This window comes from Suricata suricatta, chromosome 9 (genome assembly GCF_006229205.1).
Source record: "Suricata suricatta isolate VVHF042 chromosome 9, meerkat_22Aug2017_6uvM2_HiC, whole genome shotgun sequence".
Classification (NCBI taxonomy): domain Eukaryota; kingdom Metazoa; phylum Chordata; class Mammalia; order Carnivora; family Herpestidae; genus Suricata; species Suricata suricatta.
The window spans coordinates 59,115,815-59,135,318 of NC_043708.1; the positions used below are offsets into that span (position 1 = coordinate 59,115,815).

Here is a 19,504-nt window from a genome sequence, read left to right on the forward strand (position 1 = left end):
ATTTTCTTTCCCCTGGAACATTAGTTGTGTTTGAAACATTAATTTCAGGAAATGGAGAGCTAATTATAGTAGCTTGTTTTATTCTTATCTCATAGTTCCTTGTTCCTTTAGCCTATTGTGTGAGAAAAATAGAATACTTATCCTGTTTTTCTCAGTTTTGTATGTTTTTATTTTGAAAGTTTATAAAATATGTGTAGTATTTGATGACTCTTCTTATAGGCAGATAATAAATTACCAGTGTTCTATTCCTAATTTTCTTAAAGCTGTATTATAGTGGAGGCTGAATAACATAGAAGTTAATAGCATGGGCACTAGATCCAGTTTCTGTAGGATTTAAATCCCCATTTCTGCTTCCTTCTAGCTGAATTACTTAAACTCTCTGTGCCTGTTTTCTCATCTGTAAAATGGAGACAATAATAGTATATATTTCATAGTGTTGTCTGAGGATTAAAGGAATTAATTTCCATAAAGCACTTAAAAAGTGCCTAGCATATAGGACACATTCAGTTTTTGTTAGCCATTTATTTCTATTTTTCTATTTTTATTATTTCCATTTTGTGAAAAGTCACACAGGTATTGTTGCACATAGGAGTTGAATCTCAGTGTTCTAACTCCAGTCTAGATGAAGCAGTGTTTTGCCTGTCAGTAGGTTATGCAGTCTTTTCTAATATAAAAATTTCCAAGTTAATAAATGAATAGAATAAAATTAAAATAACTTATTTTAATCAGTAGTAAATAACATCTGGATGCGTATGTGCTGAGTACTGTGTTAGGTTTTGGGGATACTAAGGCAGACGCAGTTTGTATGCTAAAGAAGCTATACAACTAGTCCTGGAAAGAAGACAAGAAAACACTTAAAACATAGTGATTTCCATAAGATAGAAATGTAGAGAATCCAAGGGAATAGAGGAGAGGGCATTCATTCCTTCTTTTGGGAGAGCAGAGCAACAGTCCTAGAAAATTTCCATAGATGAGAGATCACTAAAGAATTATTATGATTATTCACAGGGTAAGCTAATACATGAAAGAGTGTTTAAAATGCTTTCTGTATGTTTTTATTATTTAATTTTATTCTGAAATCTTCTATTGTGCCTTAAAGCATTTCAAGAAATTAACTGATATATACTTTAATTTGAGTTTATTAATGATTAGTAGTTTATTCTTCATCTTACAGCTTCAAAAATCTTTGACTTTTTTCCAATTGCCTTTTTCAAATTTATTTTTCATTATAAGATAAACAGTGTTTTTTGCAAGCAAAGTTGAATAATGGGAAGCATATACTTAAGGTAAAAGTTCTGTATTCCCCTTTTTCTTCAGCCTTCTCAATCACCCAGAAAATAAGCCAAACAACAAAATATGTATACATCTGCATAGATACCTTCCTTTAAATAATAAGTTAAGTCATTTTAATTTGCCTTCAAGACATTTTAAAACGTATTTCTTTTTTTTTTAATTTTTTAAATGTTTATTTATTTATTTATTTTTGAGAGACAGACAGCACGAGCAGGGTAGGGGCAGAGTGAGGGGCAGAGAGAGAGGGAGACACAGAATCCAAAGCAGGCTCCAGGCTCTGAGCTGTCAGCACAGAGCCCCATGTGGGGCTTGAACTCACAAACTGTGAGATCATGACCTGAGCCGAAGCTGGCCGCTTAACGGACTGAGCCACCCAGGCGCCCCTTAAAACATATTTCAAGGCTAGTTTTCAATTTTATTTTTATCAAAATGTTCTAAGCTATAGCTAAAATGAGTTATTTTTTTGCATTCTATCGTGCTTCATAGTTCCCTCATTTTTTGTCTTTGCTTATGCCTAGAATGCCCTTTTCATTAAACCTCACCACTTAATTTTCAAAGTTTTTCCTGTTTTTAAAAGTCTTTTCATATAACCCTGTTAAGCTTTTCTTCTTTCCGTACCTTCACCCCTCCTTTGGCTTTGAAAGTAATTTTGTGTTTCTAAATTGCCATTAATTTTGTCACTTCACTTTCAGTAAGTAACACTCTGTATTGTGCATAACAGTTACATGTTTGGCTTTGCGTGCCCTGGACTAAACTGAAGATTCCTTTAGAACAATATTATTAGTATTTGAGCTTTATAATACTTAAGTGCCTATTTATAAAGCCTGTTGTTAGGTACCTATTTGCTGAATAAATCTATTTCAGATAAGATATATAATTACTCTTAGAAATACTGATTTTAAACTGTCTTTGAGATAAGTTGGGAGAAACATAGCTATGAATTGAAACCAAAGCTTCTTTTTTTGGTTTAGCTAAATATTCAAAATAAATTTTGAATAAATCTTTCTGAGACTTTTTTTTGAGAAACAAAGATTATGATAACCTGATTTCACCTGTTTTTAAAATTAAAACTAAAATCTTTAAAAACTAAAGTGAGAACAAGGATACAGATCTTAACTATTTCAATAGGGTAGAATTTTAGGAGCATTTCTTTGACTTTTTTGAAGGTAACTTGGTACTGTGACTATTAACCGAACGTGATTTAACATATATATGTAACCACTAAAAACAGTTTTCCTTTCTTTTTCAGAGAATGCAGAGTCTATCGATCTTAAACAGTTTTTTGACCAACATTTTTCACATATATATTATGTGTTCTTTGAGAATTTTGTGACTATTGAAGCTAGTCTGAAACAGAAAGGTAAGATGTTAAAATTGGTACTGGCTTATGTTGATGTTTCAAACAATTGTCATAAATATTCACTTAAAAATAGACACTTGGAATGTGGAATTTTCATGTCATTTCACTTCTTTTCGTAAAACATATTTGAGACACTCACACTTTGGTTTAGTAGTACTATCCTCATTTCTTTTGTAGAAGGCTTAAAAGATTTGCTTTTCCCCTGGTCAGATTGATTTTTTTAAATTTTTAAAAATATTTATTTTTGAGAGAGAGAGTACAACTGGGGGAGGGGTAGAGAGAGGGAGACACAGAATCGGAAGCAGGCTCCAGGCTCTGAGCTGTCAGCACAGAGCCTGATGTGGGGCTCAAGTCCATGAACCATTAGATCATGACCTGAGCTGAAGTCAGATGCTTAACCGACTGAGCCACCCAGGCGCCCCCTGGTCAGATTGATTTACCTGTTTCCTTATCTTCTTTGCTTTCCCTTAGGTGCACATGTAAATTGAGCAGTTATTCTCATACTTTCACTGTCAGAATTTATTCTAAGTTCTCCACAATATATTATTTAAGACATAAATATGTAGAATCTAAACTTAATTGTTGAAAAAGAGTAGAAAGAGATGCTACAGTATTGTTTATGCATTGAACAAAATATACTTTAAACATTTTATTGAGGAATCACTGAGAAAATACGTTAAGGCTTGAAATATCTTAAGGTTTCTAAGTGGTTGTAACAGGACAGAATGATAATGTTTAACATATTTTTCTGTAAAAATATTTTAGGTCACAAGTCTCAAAGGGAGGAATTGGATGCTATACTTTTTATTTTTGAGGTGAGTATCTGCCCATCAGCTATTTTTCTCCCCAAATAATTCCTGGAACATACAAAGGAATATATTGAAACTATAAAGCATGTAACAAAAGACTGAATTTGCCATGCTTTCTAAAAACTGAATCATGTTTTTTGACCCAAAAATATACCTTACTTAATTCTTAATTATTTTTTGAGATACATGTATTATTTTTAGGTAGAAATAGAATTCTGTTTTTATTCATTTGATACCACAAAATTGGTAATACTATTAGATAATTGTTTTATAAATTATTTCTCTATATAACGTTGGATTGGGATGGGGCAAGTCTTTATTGTTAAATAAATAGAAGGAATTAGCAACATTTGATGCTCTGCTAAAATTTATATTTTAATTTTGGCATCCTGATAAAAATTAGGGTTCCCTCACTTTTATTTTTTTATTATTATTTTTAATATTTATTTAATTTTGAGAGAGATAGAGCATGGGTGAGGGAGGGGCAGAGAGAGTGAGACACACAAACTCTGCAGTAGATTCCAGGCTCCAGGCTGTCAGCACAGAGCCTGACTCAGCACTCGAATCCACAAACTGCGAGATCAGGACCTGAGCTGAAGTTGGATGCCTAACCTACTGAGCAACCTGGGTACCCCCTAGGATCCCCTCACTTTTATTTAATTTTTAATTTTTATTTATTTTTGAGAGAGAGAGTGTGTGTGAGCAGGGGAGAGGCAGAGAGAGAGAGGGAGACACAGATCTAAAGCAGGCTTCAGTCTCTGAGTTGTCAGCACAGAGCCTGACATGGGGCTCGAACTCAGGAATGGTGAGATCATGACTTGAACTGAAGTCATATGCTTAACTGACTGAGCCACGAAGGTGCCCCCGTTCACTTTTAAAGTTTTTCTTATCTTTTTCATTCTGTCTTTGAAATCAAGCAGTGATAGGAATATTTTGATCTTTATTAAAAATTCAGAAATCTGGAGAAAACCATGATTCGATCTTGTAACTTCAAGGACAGTAAAGAATTAAGAAATCAGTATCTAAAATTTGAGCTATTTTGTCTGTCGGTAATTAAAGATAATTCACTGTTTTGTATTTTGGGTACCTTGGTATATAGTTTAGAAGAATTTGAACAATTTGCTATCTTTCTTAGCTGTTGATTTAGCTATTAATTTAGTCACAGCTAAAAAAAAAAAAAAGAAAGTTTTTTTTAAGAGTTCCAAATGTGCGTAACTGGTGGTATCTGCTCTGCAGTTAATTTTCAGTAATCAGTCTTTAGGAATTTGCTTGTGTTTATCTCCCCAGGTGTTTGTATGAACTATTTACCAGGGGAATATTAAAACATAGATTTTTGAGAAAGACTATAAAGATCAGCATAAATCATTTAGATTGTATTCTCTAATTAATATGGAATTAAATGAAGCAATTCATAACCAGGAAATTTTGTAAATTCATAAGTATGTCGAAATTATTGAACAAACCCCCAAATAATCAATGGCTCATAGATATGACATACCAAAAGTTAGGCAATGCAGCTAACCAAGAATTCAGAGGGAAATTTATAGTTATAGACTTAATATGATAGAAGGAAGAATGTCATCACATCAGTTACCTAAGTTTTCACTTAGAAGCTAGAAAAAGAAGATCAAATTAAAATCCAAAGAAAGCAGATAAAGATTACAGTTAATTTTATAGCAAAAATAGGGGCATCTGGGTGGCTCAGTTTGTTAAGTGTCCGACTTAAGCTCAAGTCATGATTTCATAGTCTGTGAGTTTGAGCGCCGGGTCGGGCTCTGTGCTGACAGCTTGGAGCCTGGAGCCTGCTTTGAATTCTGTGTCTCCCTCTCTTGCTGCCCTCCCTTGCTCATGCTCTTGTCTCTCTCTCAAAAATAAATGAACATTAAAAAAAAAGATTATAGCAAAAATTGAAAATTTAAAGAGAAATGGAGAATACCAGTAGAACTAAAAGTCAGTTCATTGAAAGATTAAGAAAACTAATAATATTTTGCCATACTGACAAAATAAAAAGAGTAAAGAATTAAATTACTAAATTCAGGAATTAAAAAGGAGTACTACCAACCTGATAGAAATTGTAAGGATTATAAGAGAATATGATGACCAAGTGAATGCCAACAAATGTGATAAATAGACAAGTTCCTATAAAGATAAAAGCAGTGAAATTGATTCAGAAAGAAATAGAAAACTGAAAAGACTTAACAGGTAAAAAGAATTTGTATTTAAATAAATTCCCACCAAGAAAAGTCCAGACCCAGATGACTTCACTGGTGAATTTTAGTCAGACATTTGATGAAGTGTATCAGTTCTTCACAAATTCTTTAATTAAAAAAGAGGTGAGGCCACTGTGAAGCCAGTGTTCTACAACCCAAACCAGACAAAAACATGACAAAGAAAGAAAATTAATATAATAATATAAAATTTATATAATATAAAAAGTTATATTATACAACAACATAATAATATAAAATTAATATATAATATAAACAATAACATAAAACAACATAAATAATATAATTATAATTAGATTTTATTAAAACCTATATAACAATATAATAAACATAAATATAATAAAATGAATATATAAGTTAATGACAATATAAACATAAATTTTATATAAATATAATATATAAAATTTATATAAAATATGAAAGTTATATATTAAAATATAATAACATTTTATTATATATTGAGTAATTGACACAAAAATTAGTAGTATATAGTGAGTATTGACACAAAAATTCTCAAGAAAAGGTAAATGAAATAAAGATATTTATATGAAAAGGATTATATAATGTGACCAAATGGGATTTATCTAAGGATTACAAAATTTAATTTCTGAAAATTAACCAACTAACATACAATAATAATAGAATAAAAGACCAAAAAATACATGTTCATATCAGTAGACACAGAGAAAGCATTTGGCAAAAATCCAATACTTTTTTTATGATAAAACACTTAACAAAGTGGAAATAAAAGGAAACTTTGTCAACTTGATATAGGACACCTACAAAAATACACAGCTAAGTCCATGCTTCATGCTGCAAATGGAGTGCCTCTTTCTTAACATTTGTAACAAAAGAGGGGTATCTACTCTTGCCATTTCTATTGAATATTGTACTTGGTTTTAGCTAGGGCAGTTAGGCAAGAGAAGAAAAAAAAACGCATCAGGATTAGGGTGCCTGGGTGGCTCAGTTGGTTAAACGTCCAACTCATGATTTTGTCTCAGGTCATGATCTCATGGTTCTTGAGATTGAGGCTAGTGTTGGGTTCTCTGCACCGCCCCCTCCCCAGGCATGCACTCTCTCTGTCAGACTAAATAAACGAATAAACAAACAAACAGACAAACATTTAAAAAAGTCATCAAGATGGAAAAGAAGTTAAAAAAAAGTATTAGCAGAGAAAGCAAGTTCATAATTTCTGGAAAAGGTTCCTTCAGACATTCATGCTTGTACTGTGTTCAGGAAACTGAGATGGATTAATTAGGTAATAGAATATATTTTAGGGTATTCCTTCTATTAAAAAAAATTTATTTTCCTGTATGTAATATATACTGATCAATGGTTTGTTTTTAATGAATGACTAACTTTTCTTAGAATATAAAGATGTTAAGAGGGGCACATGGGTGGCTCAGTCATTTGAGCCTCCGACTTTGGCTCAGGTCATGATCTCACAGTTCGTGGGTTTGAGCCCTGCTTTGGGCTCTGTGCTGACAGCTCCGAGCCTGGAGCCTGCTTCCGATTCTGTGTCTCCCTCTCTCTCTGCCTGTCGCCCTCTCATGCTCTGTCTCTCTCTCTCTATCAAAAATAAATAAAACATTAAAAAAAAAAGATGTTAGATACAGGGTTTCCATCTTTTGGAAAAAATATTTAACCTGTGTGGTGATGTTTTGCTGCTTGTAATGGGGATAATAATATCTGACCTCTACCTTCAGAGACTAATGATGATTTTTAAAAATTAAGAATTTATATATTAACTGATTTCCTCTTGTTAGAATGAATAGCGCCATTATATAGTGTTAAAAATAATGATATAGGATTCATAATCTGTTTTCTTCTCTTAAAACTACACATAGTTTCTTTCTTTCATATTTATATTAAACACATAAAAAGAAAGACATGTTGGGGTGTCTGGGCTCAGTCGGTTGAGCCTCTGATTTCGGCTCATATCATGATCTCACGGTTTGTGAGTTTGAGCCCTGTGTCAGACTCTATGCTGACAACTCAAGAGACTGGAACTTACTTGGGATTCTATGTTTCCCTTTCTCTCTCTGTGCCTACTCATAGTCTGTCTCTATCTCTCAAAAATGAATAAATGTTAAAAAAAAAACATGTTTATTTACATTTTATAAGGGGTCAGATCTAAAGTATAATAGTCATAATTTAGGAATGCTTTTGAGTAGGTTATAAACTTATCTTTTCAACTAATACTCTTTCCACACCAAAATAAATATAATTATACAATTGTTGGCTACAGAGATATGAGGAGGACAAAGGCAAGGAAATTTGTATCTCATGTGGGACTAGCAATTATCCGTGAAGAACTTGTATAATTTCTCATCATCCCCTCGTATGAGATGGACTAAAGAAGATCATAGTAAATGGAAGATAGAGAGGTGTAAAACATGCATACTGTCTTTTGGGCAGAATAGTATAGAAGTACATGTTTTAGAATGGATCAAGAAGATGTGGTATATATTCACGATTGAGTACTACATGGCAATGAGAGGGAATGACATATGGCCTTTTGTAGGAAAGTGGATGGACCTTGAGGGTGTCATGCTGAGCGAAGTAAGCCAGGCAGAGAAGGACAGAAACCATATGTTTGCACTCATAAGTCTAACAGGAAAACAGGAGAGACCTAATGGAGAACCAGGGGGAGCGGAGGAGGGAGAGAGAGTTGGGAAGAGAGAGGGATGCAAAACTTGAGAGACTATTGAATGCTGAAAATGAACTGAGAGTTGAAGGGGAAGGGGGAGGGGGGAAAAGAGGTGGTGGTGATGGTGGAGGGCACTTAAGGGGAAGAGCACTGGGTGTTATATGGAAAACAATTTGACAATAAAATATTATGAAAAAAAAGAAGTACATGTTTTAGAATAAGGAATATGAAGATTGGAATTAGCCCCACTTTCTTTTTTCTTTTTTTAAATTTATTTATTAAAAAAATTTTTTTTAAACATTTAATTATTTTTGAGAGAGGGAGAGAGAGAGAGAAAGAGCACGCATAAGCCAAGGAGGGGCAGAGAGAGAGAGGGAGACATAGAATCTGAAGAGGCTGTGGGCTCTGAGCTGTCAGCACAGAGCCCAAAGTGGGGCTTGAATTCACAAACAGTGAAATCATTGCACTTTCTAACTGAAGCACATTACTTAGCCCATTTTCTCATTTTTCAAATGAGAATAATAAACTCTTTTTTTAGGATAGTTGTGATGAGATTTAATGAGACATCATTATATAAAGTGTCTAGCGTTTGGCCTTTATGAACATTCAGTTGCATTCCTAAATAATAATAAGAGCAGCAGTAACAACAAACACACACACAAAACTCATTCAGCAAGCGGATGAGTATTGAGAGCATAGTTAACAGCATAGTAAGGCAGCTGTTGAACTGAATAATTCACACAAGAAATTGGTAAAAGGAATTAAAGGTAAAATTTTGAATTATATGTAAAATGTGTTTATTCTGAATTGATAGAAGCCTGTGTTGGCTTAAATGTAGGGATCCTGAATTTTTAAATACTGTTATATCTATAGCCGTCATACCATATACTGCTTTTGGGTTCACATGAATCAACCCAGTACAAATATTTGATTTTTATGAAATTTAAATATTTCCCCTACTTTTATAAAAATAGGAGACAAAATGTCACTAATACTAATATCTAAAGAATTTAAAACTTATCACTATTATCGATAATAGAGGAATTCTAAGAATAGTAAATGATCATTTTGAAATATGTTAGAGTTAGTATTTAATCAATAAGGAGAATTACATTTACTTTTCACATCATTGTGAAAGGTAAATTTCATTAATGTCTTGTTCCAAGTCTTAGTATAGCTTGTTGGGTGGTTTTTATTTTATTTTATTTATTTTATTTTATTTTTTTGTGTTTTCAAATATTGATCAGTGTACTAGTGCTGAAGTAATCAGATTAGTTCAAATACTGTTTTGTGTTTGTCATACTGTCTTTTACATAGGAAACTTATATAAGCTCTTCAGTTTTTCACATTGTACAGAATGTGGACTCATTACTTTTCATTTTTTTCTTTGTTTTATTCGTACTGATTTTTAGAAAATTTTACAACTTCTTCCAGAAAGAATTCATCAGCGATGGCAGTTTCATAGTATTGGTAAGTATTTTAAATATGTATTTGACATTTGACATAAACGATAATGCTCTTTAATGGGTTGGTCATTATCGAAATGAATTTATAGTTTATCTGTTAGTAAAAACAGTATAAAGAATACTGGACTTTACTTACTGGGAGTATAAGATAAAAACATAAAGATTACCAGTCAAAAGGCATATTAAATTTCTTTTTTCCTTTACCTCAGCAATGGTGATAAAAGTATAAAACCAAGAAAATAAAAGTGAGCTCAGCAAAATAAACATCTCAGAATCATAATGGAAGAGAAATGTAATGTGGCAAATAGAGTAGAAACCATGGGCTCATGTTTGAAAGCAAGCAGTGTAAGCTGGCACTTTGCTTCGTACAAACTAGTGAGGGGAACTGGAGTTAGGCTTATTGCTTAAAGGCCTAGAGTGGAGCTTTCCAGATCATGGAATGAAGCTGAAAAGAAAAAAGGCGGGGGGTGGGGGTGCGGCGGAAACCCATGGCAATGGATTACTGCCAGGGCCACAGACCTTCTGTTACCAGGACTAAGCCAAGGCGCTTGCTGACTTGGGAGTCTGCTATTATAACAGTAACAGTATCACCACAGGGCTCTCACATGGAAAGATGTGCATTTCCCCTCTCTGTGATTAAAAAGGAGTCTGTAGGTAGGCTATTGTTGGCTTTGGTTCAGGTGTCTCAATGATGTCAGATATGATTTTAATGATTGTCATGACTCTTCTTTCATGAGGAATATGTGGATGGCACCAGATTTACATTGTTGAAGTAGGCCTTAATATTCATTTGTAGAACTTGTATTTGTTTCTCTTAGAAGAGAAAGTTATAGGGGTTCCTGAGTGGCTCAGTCAGTTAAGCATCCAACTCTTGATTTTAGCTCAGGTCATGATCTCATGGTTTGTGAATTTGAGCCCCGTGTTGGGCTCTGCGCTGACGGTGCGGGAGCCTGCTTGGACTTCTCTGTCTCCCTCTCTGTCTGCCCCTCCTCTGCTCACTCTCTTTAGCTCTCTTGCTCTCTCTCAAAATAAATAAACATTAAAAAAAAGTCATAGATTTTATTTAGGTCCTTCATTTATCTCTTTTTTTAAATTTAAGTTTATTTATTTGAGAGAGTGAGCGAGAGCACATGTGCATATGTGAGCAGGGTGGAGCAGAGGGAGAGGAAGGGAGAGAATCCCAAGCAGGCTCCATGCTCCATGAGATCATGACCTGTGCTGAACCAAGAATTGGACATTTAGCCGACTGAGCCAACCAGGTTCCCCTAGGCCCCACATTTCTTAATCTGTTATAGCAAAGGAAGTCTCTCCTGGGCACAGTTTAAAAACAAGCATTGGGGTGCTTAGGTGGCTCAGTTGGTTAAGCATCTGACTCTTGGTATGGGCTCAGGTCATGATTTCACAGGCCCTGCATGGGCACTGCATGAATTCTTTTTTCTTCCTCTCTTCTTTCCCCTCCTGTGTGTGCACATGCATATACTCTCTCTCTCAAAATAAATAAACTTAAAAAAAAAATGAATAAGTGGGTGGGCTGGGTGGCTTACTCAGTAGAGAATCCAGCTCTTGATCTCATCTCAGGTCATGATGTTACAGTCATGAGATCAAGCCCTATCTCAGGTTCTGCACTGACAGCTCAGCCTACTTGTGATTCTCTCTCTCCCTCCCTCTCTGCCCCTACCCTGCTCCTGCACCTGTGCATTCTCTCTGTGCCAAGATAAATAAACTTAAAAAAAAAAAGATTCAAATGGCCAATAAGCACATGAAAAGGTGTGTAATGAATGGTGCTGGGAAAACTGGACAGTGATATACAAAAGAATGAACCTGGACCACTTTCTTAACACCCTGCACAAAAATAAACTCAAAATGGAGGAAAGACTTAAACATAAGACGGGAAAGCATCAAAATCCTAGAGGAGAAAATAGGCAATAATCTCTTTGACCTCAGCCACAGTAGCTTCTTACTAGCCATGTTTTTAGAGGCAAGGAAAACAAAGGCAAAAATGAACTATTGGAACCTCATCAAGATAAAAAGCTTCTACACAGCAAAGGAAACAGTCAACAAAACTAAAAGGCAGCTGACAGAATGGGAGAAACTGAAGCAAAACAGATGAATATACAGAAGGGAAGGAAAAAAGCAGATAAAAAGAGAGAGGGAGGTAAACCATAAGAGACTCTTAAATACAGAGAACAAACAGGGTTGCTGCAGGGGAGATGTAAGGGGAAAATGGGTTAAATGGGTGATGGGCATTAAGGAGGGCACTTAGTAGGATGAGCACTGGATGCTATATGTAAGTGATGAATCATTAAATTCTACTCTGGAAACCATTATTGCACTAATGGTTTTAAATAAAATTAAAAAAGATGTGTAACATCATTGTTATCAGGGAAATGCAAATCACAACTATAAGGAGACACCACTTTACATAAGCAAAAAGATAACAGTGTTGGTGAAGCTGTGGAGAAATTGGAACCCTCGAACATTGTTGGCAGAAATGTAAAATGATGGAGCTATTCTGAAAAAGTCTGTCATTCTCTAAAATATTAAACATAGGGCTGCTACATGACCTAGAATTTCCATTCCCAGGTATATGCTCAAGAGAAAGGAAGACATATGTCTGCCTAGAAACTTACATTCAAATGTTCATAGCATTAATAGTCCGAAAGTGGAAATAACCCAATGTCTGTTTTTAAAACTTTGGTTATTTTGTTTTTTTTTTTAATTAAATTTTTTTTATGGTTTTTATTTTTATTTTTGAGAGAGACAGCGCGAGCAGGGGAGGGTCAGAGAGAGAGGGAGACACAGAATCTGAAGCAGGCTCCAGGCCCCGAGCTAGCTGTCAGCACAGAGCCCGATGCGGGGCTCGAACCCACGAACCGTGAGATCTTGACCCGAGTTGAAGCCGGACGCTTAACTGACTGAGCCACCCAGGCGTCCCATAAATTTTGGTTATTTTGAAAGAGACAGAGACAGAGCTTGAGTGTGGGAGGGGCAGAGAAAAAGGGAGACACAGAATCTGAAGCAGGCTCCAGGCTCTGGGCTGTCAGCACAGAGCCAGATGTGGGATTTGAACTCAGGAATTGTGAGATAATGACCTGAACTGAAGTTGGACGCTTACCTGATTGTGCCACTGGGTGCCTGTAAAATAACCCAATGTCTGTTAACTGATGATTAGTTGAATAAAATGTGTTTTATCTTAAAAAAGGGAGGGGAATCTTTTCTGGGGTTTTGAAACTATAAGCCATCCCAAATAGTAGTTTTGGAAACTAAAACTATGGATATCTAGGAAGGATACTGACTCAGGAGTTCAAAAAGACAAAAAACTGAATAGTAAAGCCATTTAAATTAAATTTTTTAGATAAGGTATGAGTCTAGATGTGATGTACCCATTATACATAAAGAACTCTTACAACTTGATAATAAGACATCAATTTTTAAAATAGACAACATATTTGAATAGATTTTGTATCAGAGAAGAGATATGAATTGGTAATAAAGCACATGATAAGGTACTCAGTGAAGTAGTGATCTTTTTTGTGTTTCATAATAATAAAAATTTTGAGGTTTTTTATGAAGAAACTTAACTTTTTTTTAATGTTTATTTTTGAGAGAGTGCGCATGTGTGAGCTAGCATGAGTGGGGGAGGGGCAGGGAGAGAGAGAGAGAGAGAGAGAGAGAGAGAGAGAGAGAGAGAGAGAGTGAGAGAGAGAGAGGCTGAGCTATCAGCACAGAGCCTGGTGTGGGGCTTGAACTCATGAACCACCATTAGATCATAACCTGAGCTGAACTCAAACGCTTAACCAACTGAGCCACCCAGGCACTCCATGAAGAAATTTTCTTTGAGACATCTGAACTTCAGAAGGTTATTATATCTCTTAAGGGATGTAGCCTTAAAGCTCCACAAGATCATTAGGCTGTCTAATTGTCAGGATTCTATTATACAGATATATTCATGTTTTGTTTATCTACTCACTAATTTCTGGATATTTACACTGTTTCTAGTTTATAATAATTTGTCTATTCTGCTTGTTTTATTGTAGATTCCTTTTGATTTTCTACATATAGCAACTTGTCAACTGCAATTTAAGATAGCTTTACCTTTTAATTTTCAGTCTGGTACTACTTTAATTTCTTTCTTTTTTTATTTACTATTTCTCTAGTACAGTGTTAAATAAAAGTGGTGAAAGCAAACATTCTTGCATTTTTCCTAATGTGTGGAAGAAAGCAGTTAGTCTTTTGCCATTATGTATGATGTTAGTTGTTTTTATATTTGCTGTTTATTAAGTTGAAGAAGTTGTCTTCTATTCCCAGTTTGTCGTAAGTTTTCAATCATGAAGGGGCATTGTATCTTGTCAGATGCTTTTTCTGCGTCTGTTGACATGATCATTGCCAGTGCCTTGGTGGTTTTGTTATTTATTAATATTTTGTAATTTACTAATTGATTTACAGGTGTTAAGACATTATTGCATCCTGATATAAATCCCACTTAGTTAAAATTTTAGTCATTTTAGTCATTTTAATATATTGCTAAATATACTTTGCTAATTCTATAGCAATTCTTGTCATGTCTTTATGTGGCTCTATTATTGGGATAACAGTGGCTTTATACATAGATTGGAAAATGTTCCCTCTTTTTCCATTTCCTGACAGATTTTATGAACAACTATTTAAGTATTTGGTAGAATTCACAAGTAAAGCCATTTGGACCTGGGCTTTTCTTTAAGAGAGGAATTGTAATTGTTAATTCAGTTTCTTTAGTCACTTTGAGTAATTTGTGTTTTTCTGGGAATTTGTCTGTATTATCTAAGCTATCTAATTTGTTAGTGTCAAGTTCAGGTTCTTCTCTTGTAATAATTCTTTTCATTCCTATAGGGCCAGTAGTTCTGTTCCCTCTTTCATTTCCAAATTGTGTAATTTGCATCTTCTTATTTTATTGACCAATCTAGCTAGGCATTTGTCATCGGTGTTGACCGTTTGAAAGACCTAACTCTGGTATTGTTGATTTTCTCTATTCTTTTTCTGCTATTTCATTGGTTTTATTCTAGCCTTTTATAGATTTTAAACATTTTGCTTGCTTTGGGTTTAATTTATTTGTATTTTCTTATGATGGAAGTCTAGGATATTAATTTGGTATCTTTTTTGATATAGATATTTAAGACAATAAATTTCCTCTAAGCTCTGTTTTAGCTTATCCTGTAAGTTTTAATATGTTGTGCTTTGTTTTCATTTATTTGAAAAAAAAAATAAAAACATGGCTGAGTTGTCTGAGAGAATATATTTCCAATTCAAAGAAGTGACCTAGAATTAGTGGCCAGTATGTATAAGGAACTCTCTTATACTAAACAAAATAACATAATTGAAAAATGAACAAATGATATAAGCAATTTGCAGGAGCTTGAATGATGAAATGAAAAGATGCTTAGTGTCACTAAGAAACATCAAATGAAAACATTGTGAAGATATATTTTAGAGCATCCTACCAGTATTTTGTGTTGCCAAGAATGTGTTAACCATAGCATTCTCATACACTACTATACTGCTAAATGTCTCAACTCTTTGGAGAGAATATTCTAATATTGAGTAAAGTTGAAGTGAGTAATTTCATTTCTGGTAATATATCCTGCGGAAACTCCCATGCCTACAAGGGAATCATGAGCAAGAACCTTTATTATAGTATTCCTGAGAATAGCATAGTATTGCTTTAAGAAATTGAATTTGCTCAAACGTAAGGAAGAAAGAACAGTTGTTTTTAAAACATTTTTTATGTTTATTTTTGAGAGAGAGACAGAGTGCAAGCAGGGCAGGGGCAGGAAGAGAGGGAGACACAGAATCCAAAGCAGCCTCTAGGGTGCTGTCAGCACAGAGTCTGATGCGGGGCTTGAACCCATGAAACTGGGAGATCATGCTCTGACCTGAAGTCACAGGCTTAACCAGCTAAACCACCCAAGTACCTCCAGATAAAACAGTTTTATTTGAAATATTAAGGCTTATTTCTGTATGATAAATGAAACTTAACCAAATAAAATCTAGGCTTGATCTTTGTGTGTCTGTGTGTTTTGTATATGTATAATCTTGAGGTTATTAGAAAGAATAGAACTACAGTATTGGAAGAAATAGCTGTGGAATAAATTCTTGTTATTGGCATAAGGTTTTAAACTTATAAACCAGTTCTAAATATCCTGTTGATTTATAAATAAATACTATAATATAAAAATATTTTTGGATATAATATTGAAATCTGGATAATGTTTTTTTCTAAGGAAGGAAGGAGAATGATTTGACATGGTTTCAAAGGAGGCTTCAGTTATACCTATTACTGATAAAACTTCATAGAATGTAAATAAGTGAAAATTTGAAATTATTAGAAACATGGGCCTGTGTTACATAGGTTCAGACCAAATGGATCTCTGGGTGGTTGTTAATGTCATTTCAGTATTTTATTATAGAATTGAAATATTGTATAAATTAAAAGAAAAAAATATTAAGATGAATTTGAATATTCTGAAAAAGAAAGTTAGTACAATGAAAATGTTTGTTAGGGAATATTAGATTTATAGAAGTTCATGTGGCTAACTAAATGGAAATATCCTACAGTAGTTTTTTATTAGTGATGGAGAAAGTACTTAATTATATTCTTAGTCTTGAATAAGAGATACATAGAGATTGTTGTATTAAATGCAGTTTTGTGTTTAGGGTTTGTTTTGATAGAATAAATCATGGTTAATTGTCATGGAGATGTGTTGTAAAGGTGACTTTTTAAGTCTCTTTCTGGTCCCAAGATTATGGCCAGAGGGATATCAGGGTCACCAAGAATAATTTGGAGGTTGCCAAGGACTTGTTTTAAACTGTTTTCAAGTCTGACCGAGAACTCTGACATTTGAAAACAATGTTTATTATGAATGTTTAGACATTGTTATTATGAATGTTTAAGATCATCTTTTCTTTTCAGGATTGATTTTAAAGAAACTACTCCACACAGGAAATTCCTTGAAGGTATAGTTCTCTTTCTTTTCTATAACTTTTAAAAAACCGAGTAAAGCATATAGTGTCCTGTTCTACTTTCCCACATCAACTTCCTTCCTAAAGAAATTTGAATTGTTCACTTAATTGAATTGACTTAAAATATAGCAACATACCCAGTATGTGTGAAATATGTACTAGGTTGATTAGGCTATTGAAAAACTATTGTTGGGGCACCTGGGAGGCTCAGTTGGTTGAATGTCTCACTCTTGGTTTCAGCTCAGGTCATGATCTCATGGTTCGTGGGTTTGAGCCCAACATCAGGCTTTGTGCTGACGTTGAGGAGCCTGCCTAAAATTCTCTTTCTCCCTCTCTCTCTTCTCCCCTCTTCTTCTCTCTTGCTCTCAAAATAAATAAACTTAAAAAAAAAAAAAACCTGTTGTTTGCCACTGCATTGAGTGATTCATTAGAAATACTTTACTCTCTGATCCCAGAAGACAAAAATTATTTAGTCATTCAATAGGTAATTTTTTATATTACCATAACTATTAGATACAGCGAGACATAGAAGATTTATATTAAAAAGTTTTTATTTCTTTTTCATTATCTCATTGTGCTATTGTAAGAGAAGCTACATAGTCCAAAAGCATCTCATTACAGGTTAAATGAAAGTTTCATATTAAAGGTAGGTTTGGTGTCCAGGCTTGGAATAGCAATATGAAGGCATAAGTCTTCCTAATCCTTACCTTGTTATCTCCCTGAATTGTGAGGTTGGCATCTGTTAAACAGCTTTGACAGTGGCCCTTTACCAAGCTGTGGTAGGCTGATTTCCAAAGCTACCAGTGAGGTTAGGTCAGTGAAGAATTTGATGTTTTGCTTGTCAGAGTTTGAATGTTTTTCTGTCTTTTCCTGTTCTCTTCTTGGGAGAGAATTTATTCATTGATTCAACTATTTGTTGTCTTCTGTATATGGGGTATTGTTCTAGGTGCTTAGACTATAGTAATAGGTCAGAATTTTTGTTTTGCAGGTTAGCAGCGAATAATAAGTATATGACATAATTTCAGAGAGTAGTAAACCTTTTAAGAACAAGAACATTGATGTGGCTGTGCACCAGGATCCCCATTATGATTCTTCCTTTTACCAAACTCATTACAGCAAAGACCAGTTATTGCCCTCTTTCTTTGGGCTTCTTGTATTAGACCAGTTGTGATAAGAAAGAGGAAGCATAGAAAGAAATGATTTTCTGACTTCTTTACAAATGGAAGTTACAGAATAAAAATTGCCTGATGGCTTTTAGTAGTTAAGAGGCCAACTTTATTCTGTAATTGTTCAAATCCATGAATTTAGATTTATAAACAATGAGAGCTCAATAAATAACAGATGTAATAGCTCTTCCTCCTTCCCTCTCTCCTTCCTTTTCTTTTTCCTTTCCCTCTTTCTTGCCTTTTTCTGTTTGCAAAGTAACATACTCTAATCATCTTCTAGAGAATTTTGGCCTCAAAAGTAAAAATACTTCCATTACAAGTAAAAATACTGCTTTTATTTTATTTTAGATCAGGCGGGAAGGTGTTCGTCTTTTTTTATTATGGTTACAAGCTCTTCAGAATAATTGTAGCAAAGAACAGCTTTGGATGTTTTCATGCTTAATTCCCGGATTTTCAGCACTACAATCTGAACATGGACCTCGAACTTTAGATAATCTCATTAATCCTCCACTCAACCTTCAAGAAAGTAAGATTCATGAGATCTTAAACATTAGTATGTTAAAATTTTCTGTGTAGTTAATATAGCTTTAAAATGTCTGTACGTTTATTAACTGGGCAATTCAAGGCCATGTTGTAAAATGTAGGTGTTATTATTTTTCAGGTATGATGAGGCCAACAGATTAGAAGATGATTGCCATTAAAAAAAATAGTTACAGTTTCCAGAAGGAGAGGGCATGGCCACATGGGGAAGTACCAGAGTCAGTCAGGGGTAAGGTATAGGCAGGAGCCCTTACTGTGACTTCTGTAGGTAGGAATGTGTGAGGCAGTGTGAGCAGTCCTGTGGCTCATTTGGATAATTTCAGCAGGCTCAGGTGGAAAGGGACTTTCCCTCATTGTCACTCAGGTACCTGGGTGATTAGGTTAGGGCCTAAAAGAAGAGGAATAGAGGTGTGGACTCAGGACTGGATGCTTTGCACATGGAAGGCATGTTCTCCAGCCCATGTTCATGATCTCTGAGAATTAGGTAGATAGTCCTGGAAGGGACATTCTTCTCTCCCTGGCCAGCAAGTCTTCTGGCATCAAAGCATCAGAAACATGGTTAATATAAGCCATTTTACATTTATCTTTCATTTTTAATTCTCATATGTCATCTTGTATCCTTGAGTTAATTTAGATGTACTTTGAAACAAGTTTAGGAATCTGCCTGTACTAAAGTAGGTGCTGCTTAGGAAATATTTAAGAGAATTCAGCTAGTTGTTGGTTGGTTTTCTTGAATTTGCAGTTGTTACAATGAAAGGTTTTGAATATCTGAAAATTTTTAAAAATGTAAAGATTTCTTATTTTATACATGGACTTTTGTATTCAAGGAACCAAGGTGTTATTCTTTCTTTCTAAGAGGGAAATAGCTATTTTTTTAAAAATAAAGTGCTACCTCAAAGAGTAAGCGTGGTCATTACTAGAGTAGTGTGTATTTAATTGATGAATAAGTTAATTATTGTTGCTGTTACTCATCATACTGTGGAATTTTTATAATGG

General features: G+C 34.3%; 1 protein-coding gene across 4 annotated transcripts in view; it reads left to right on the plus strand.

The window, feature by feature from the left end:
• The window catches only part of RALGAPA1 (Ral GTPase activating protein catalytic alpha subunit 1), a 262,207-nt gene that overhangs the window by 35,362 nt on the left and 207,341 nt on the right, over positions 1 to 19,504 (plus strand). For all 4 annotated transcript variants that reach the window (XM_029952940.1, XM_029952941.1, XM_029952942.1 and 1 more), the window contains exons 2-6: positions 2,543 to 2,653; positions 3,419 to 3,468; positions 9,753 to 9,810; positions 16,753 to 16,796; positions 18,317 to 18,494. In XM_029952940.1, the coding sequence (XP_029808800.1) occupies positions 2,543 to 2,653; positions 3,419 to 3,468; positions 9,753 to 9,810; positions 16,753 to 16,796; positions 18,317 to 18,494 (441 nt within the window). The remainder of the gene's footprint in view (positions 1 to 2,542; positions 2,654 to 3,418; positions 3,469 to 9,752; positions 9,811 to 16,752; positions 16,797 to 18,316; positions 18,495 to 19,504) is intronic.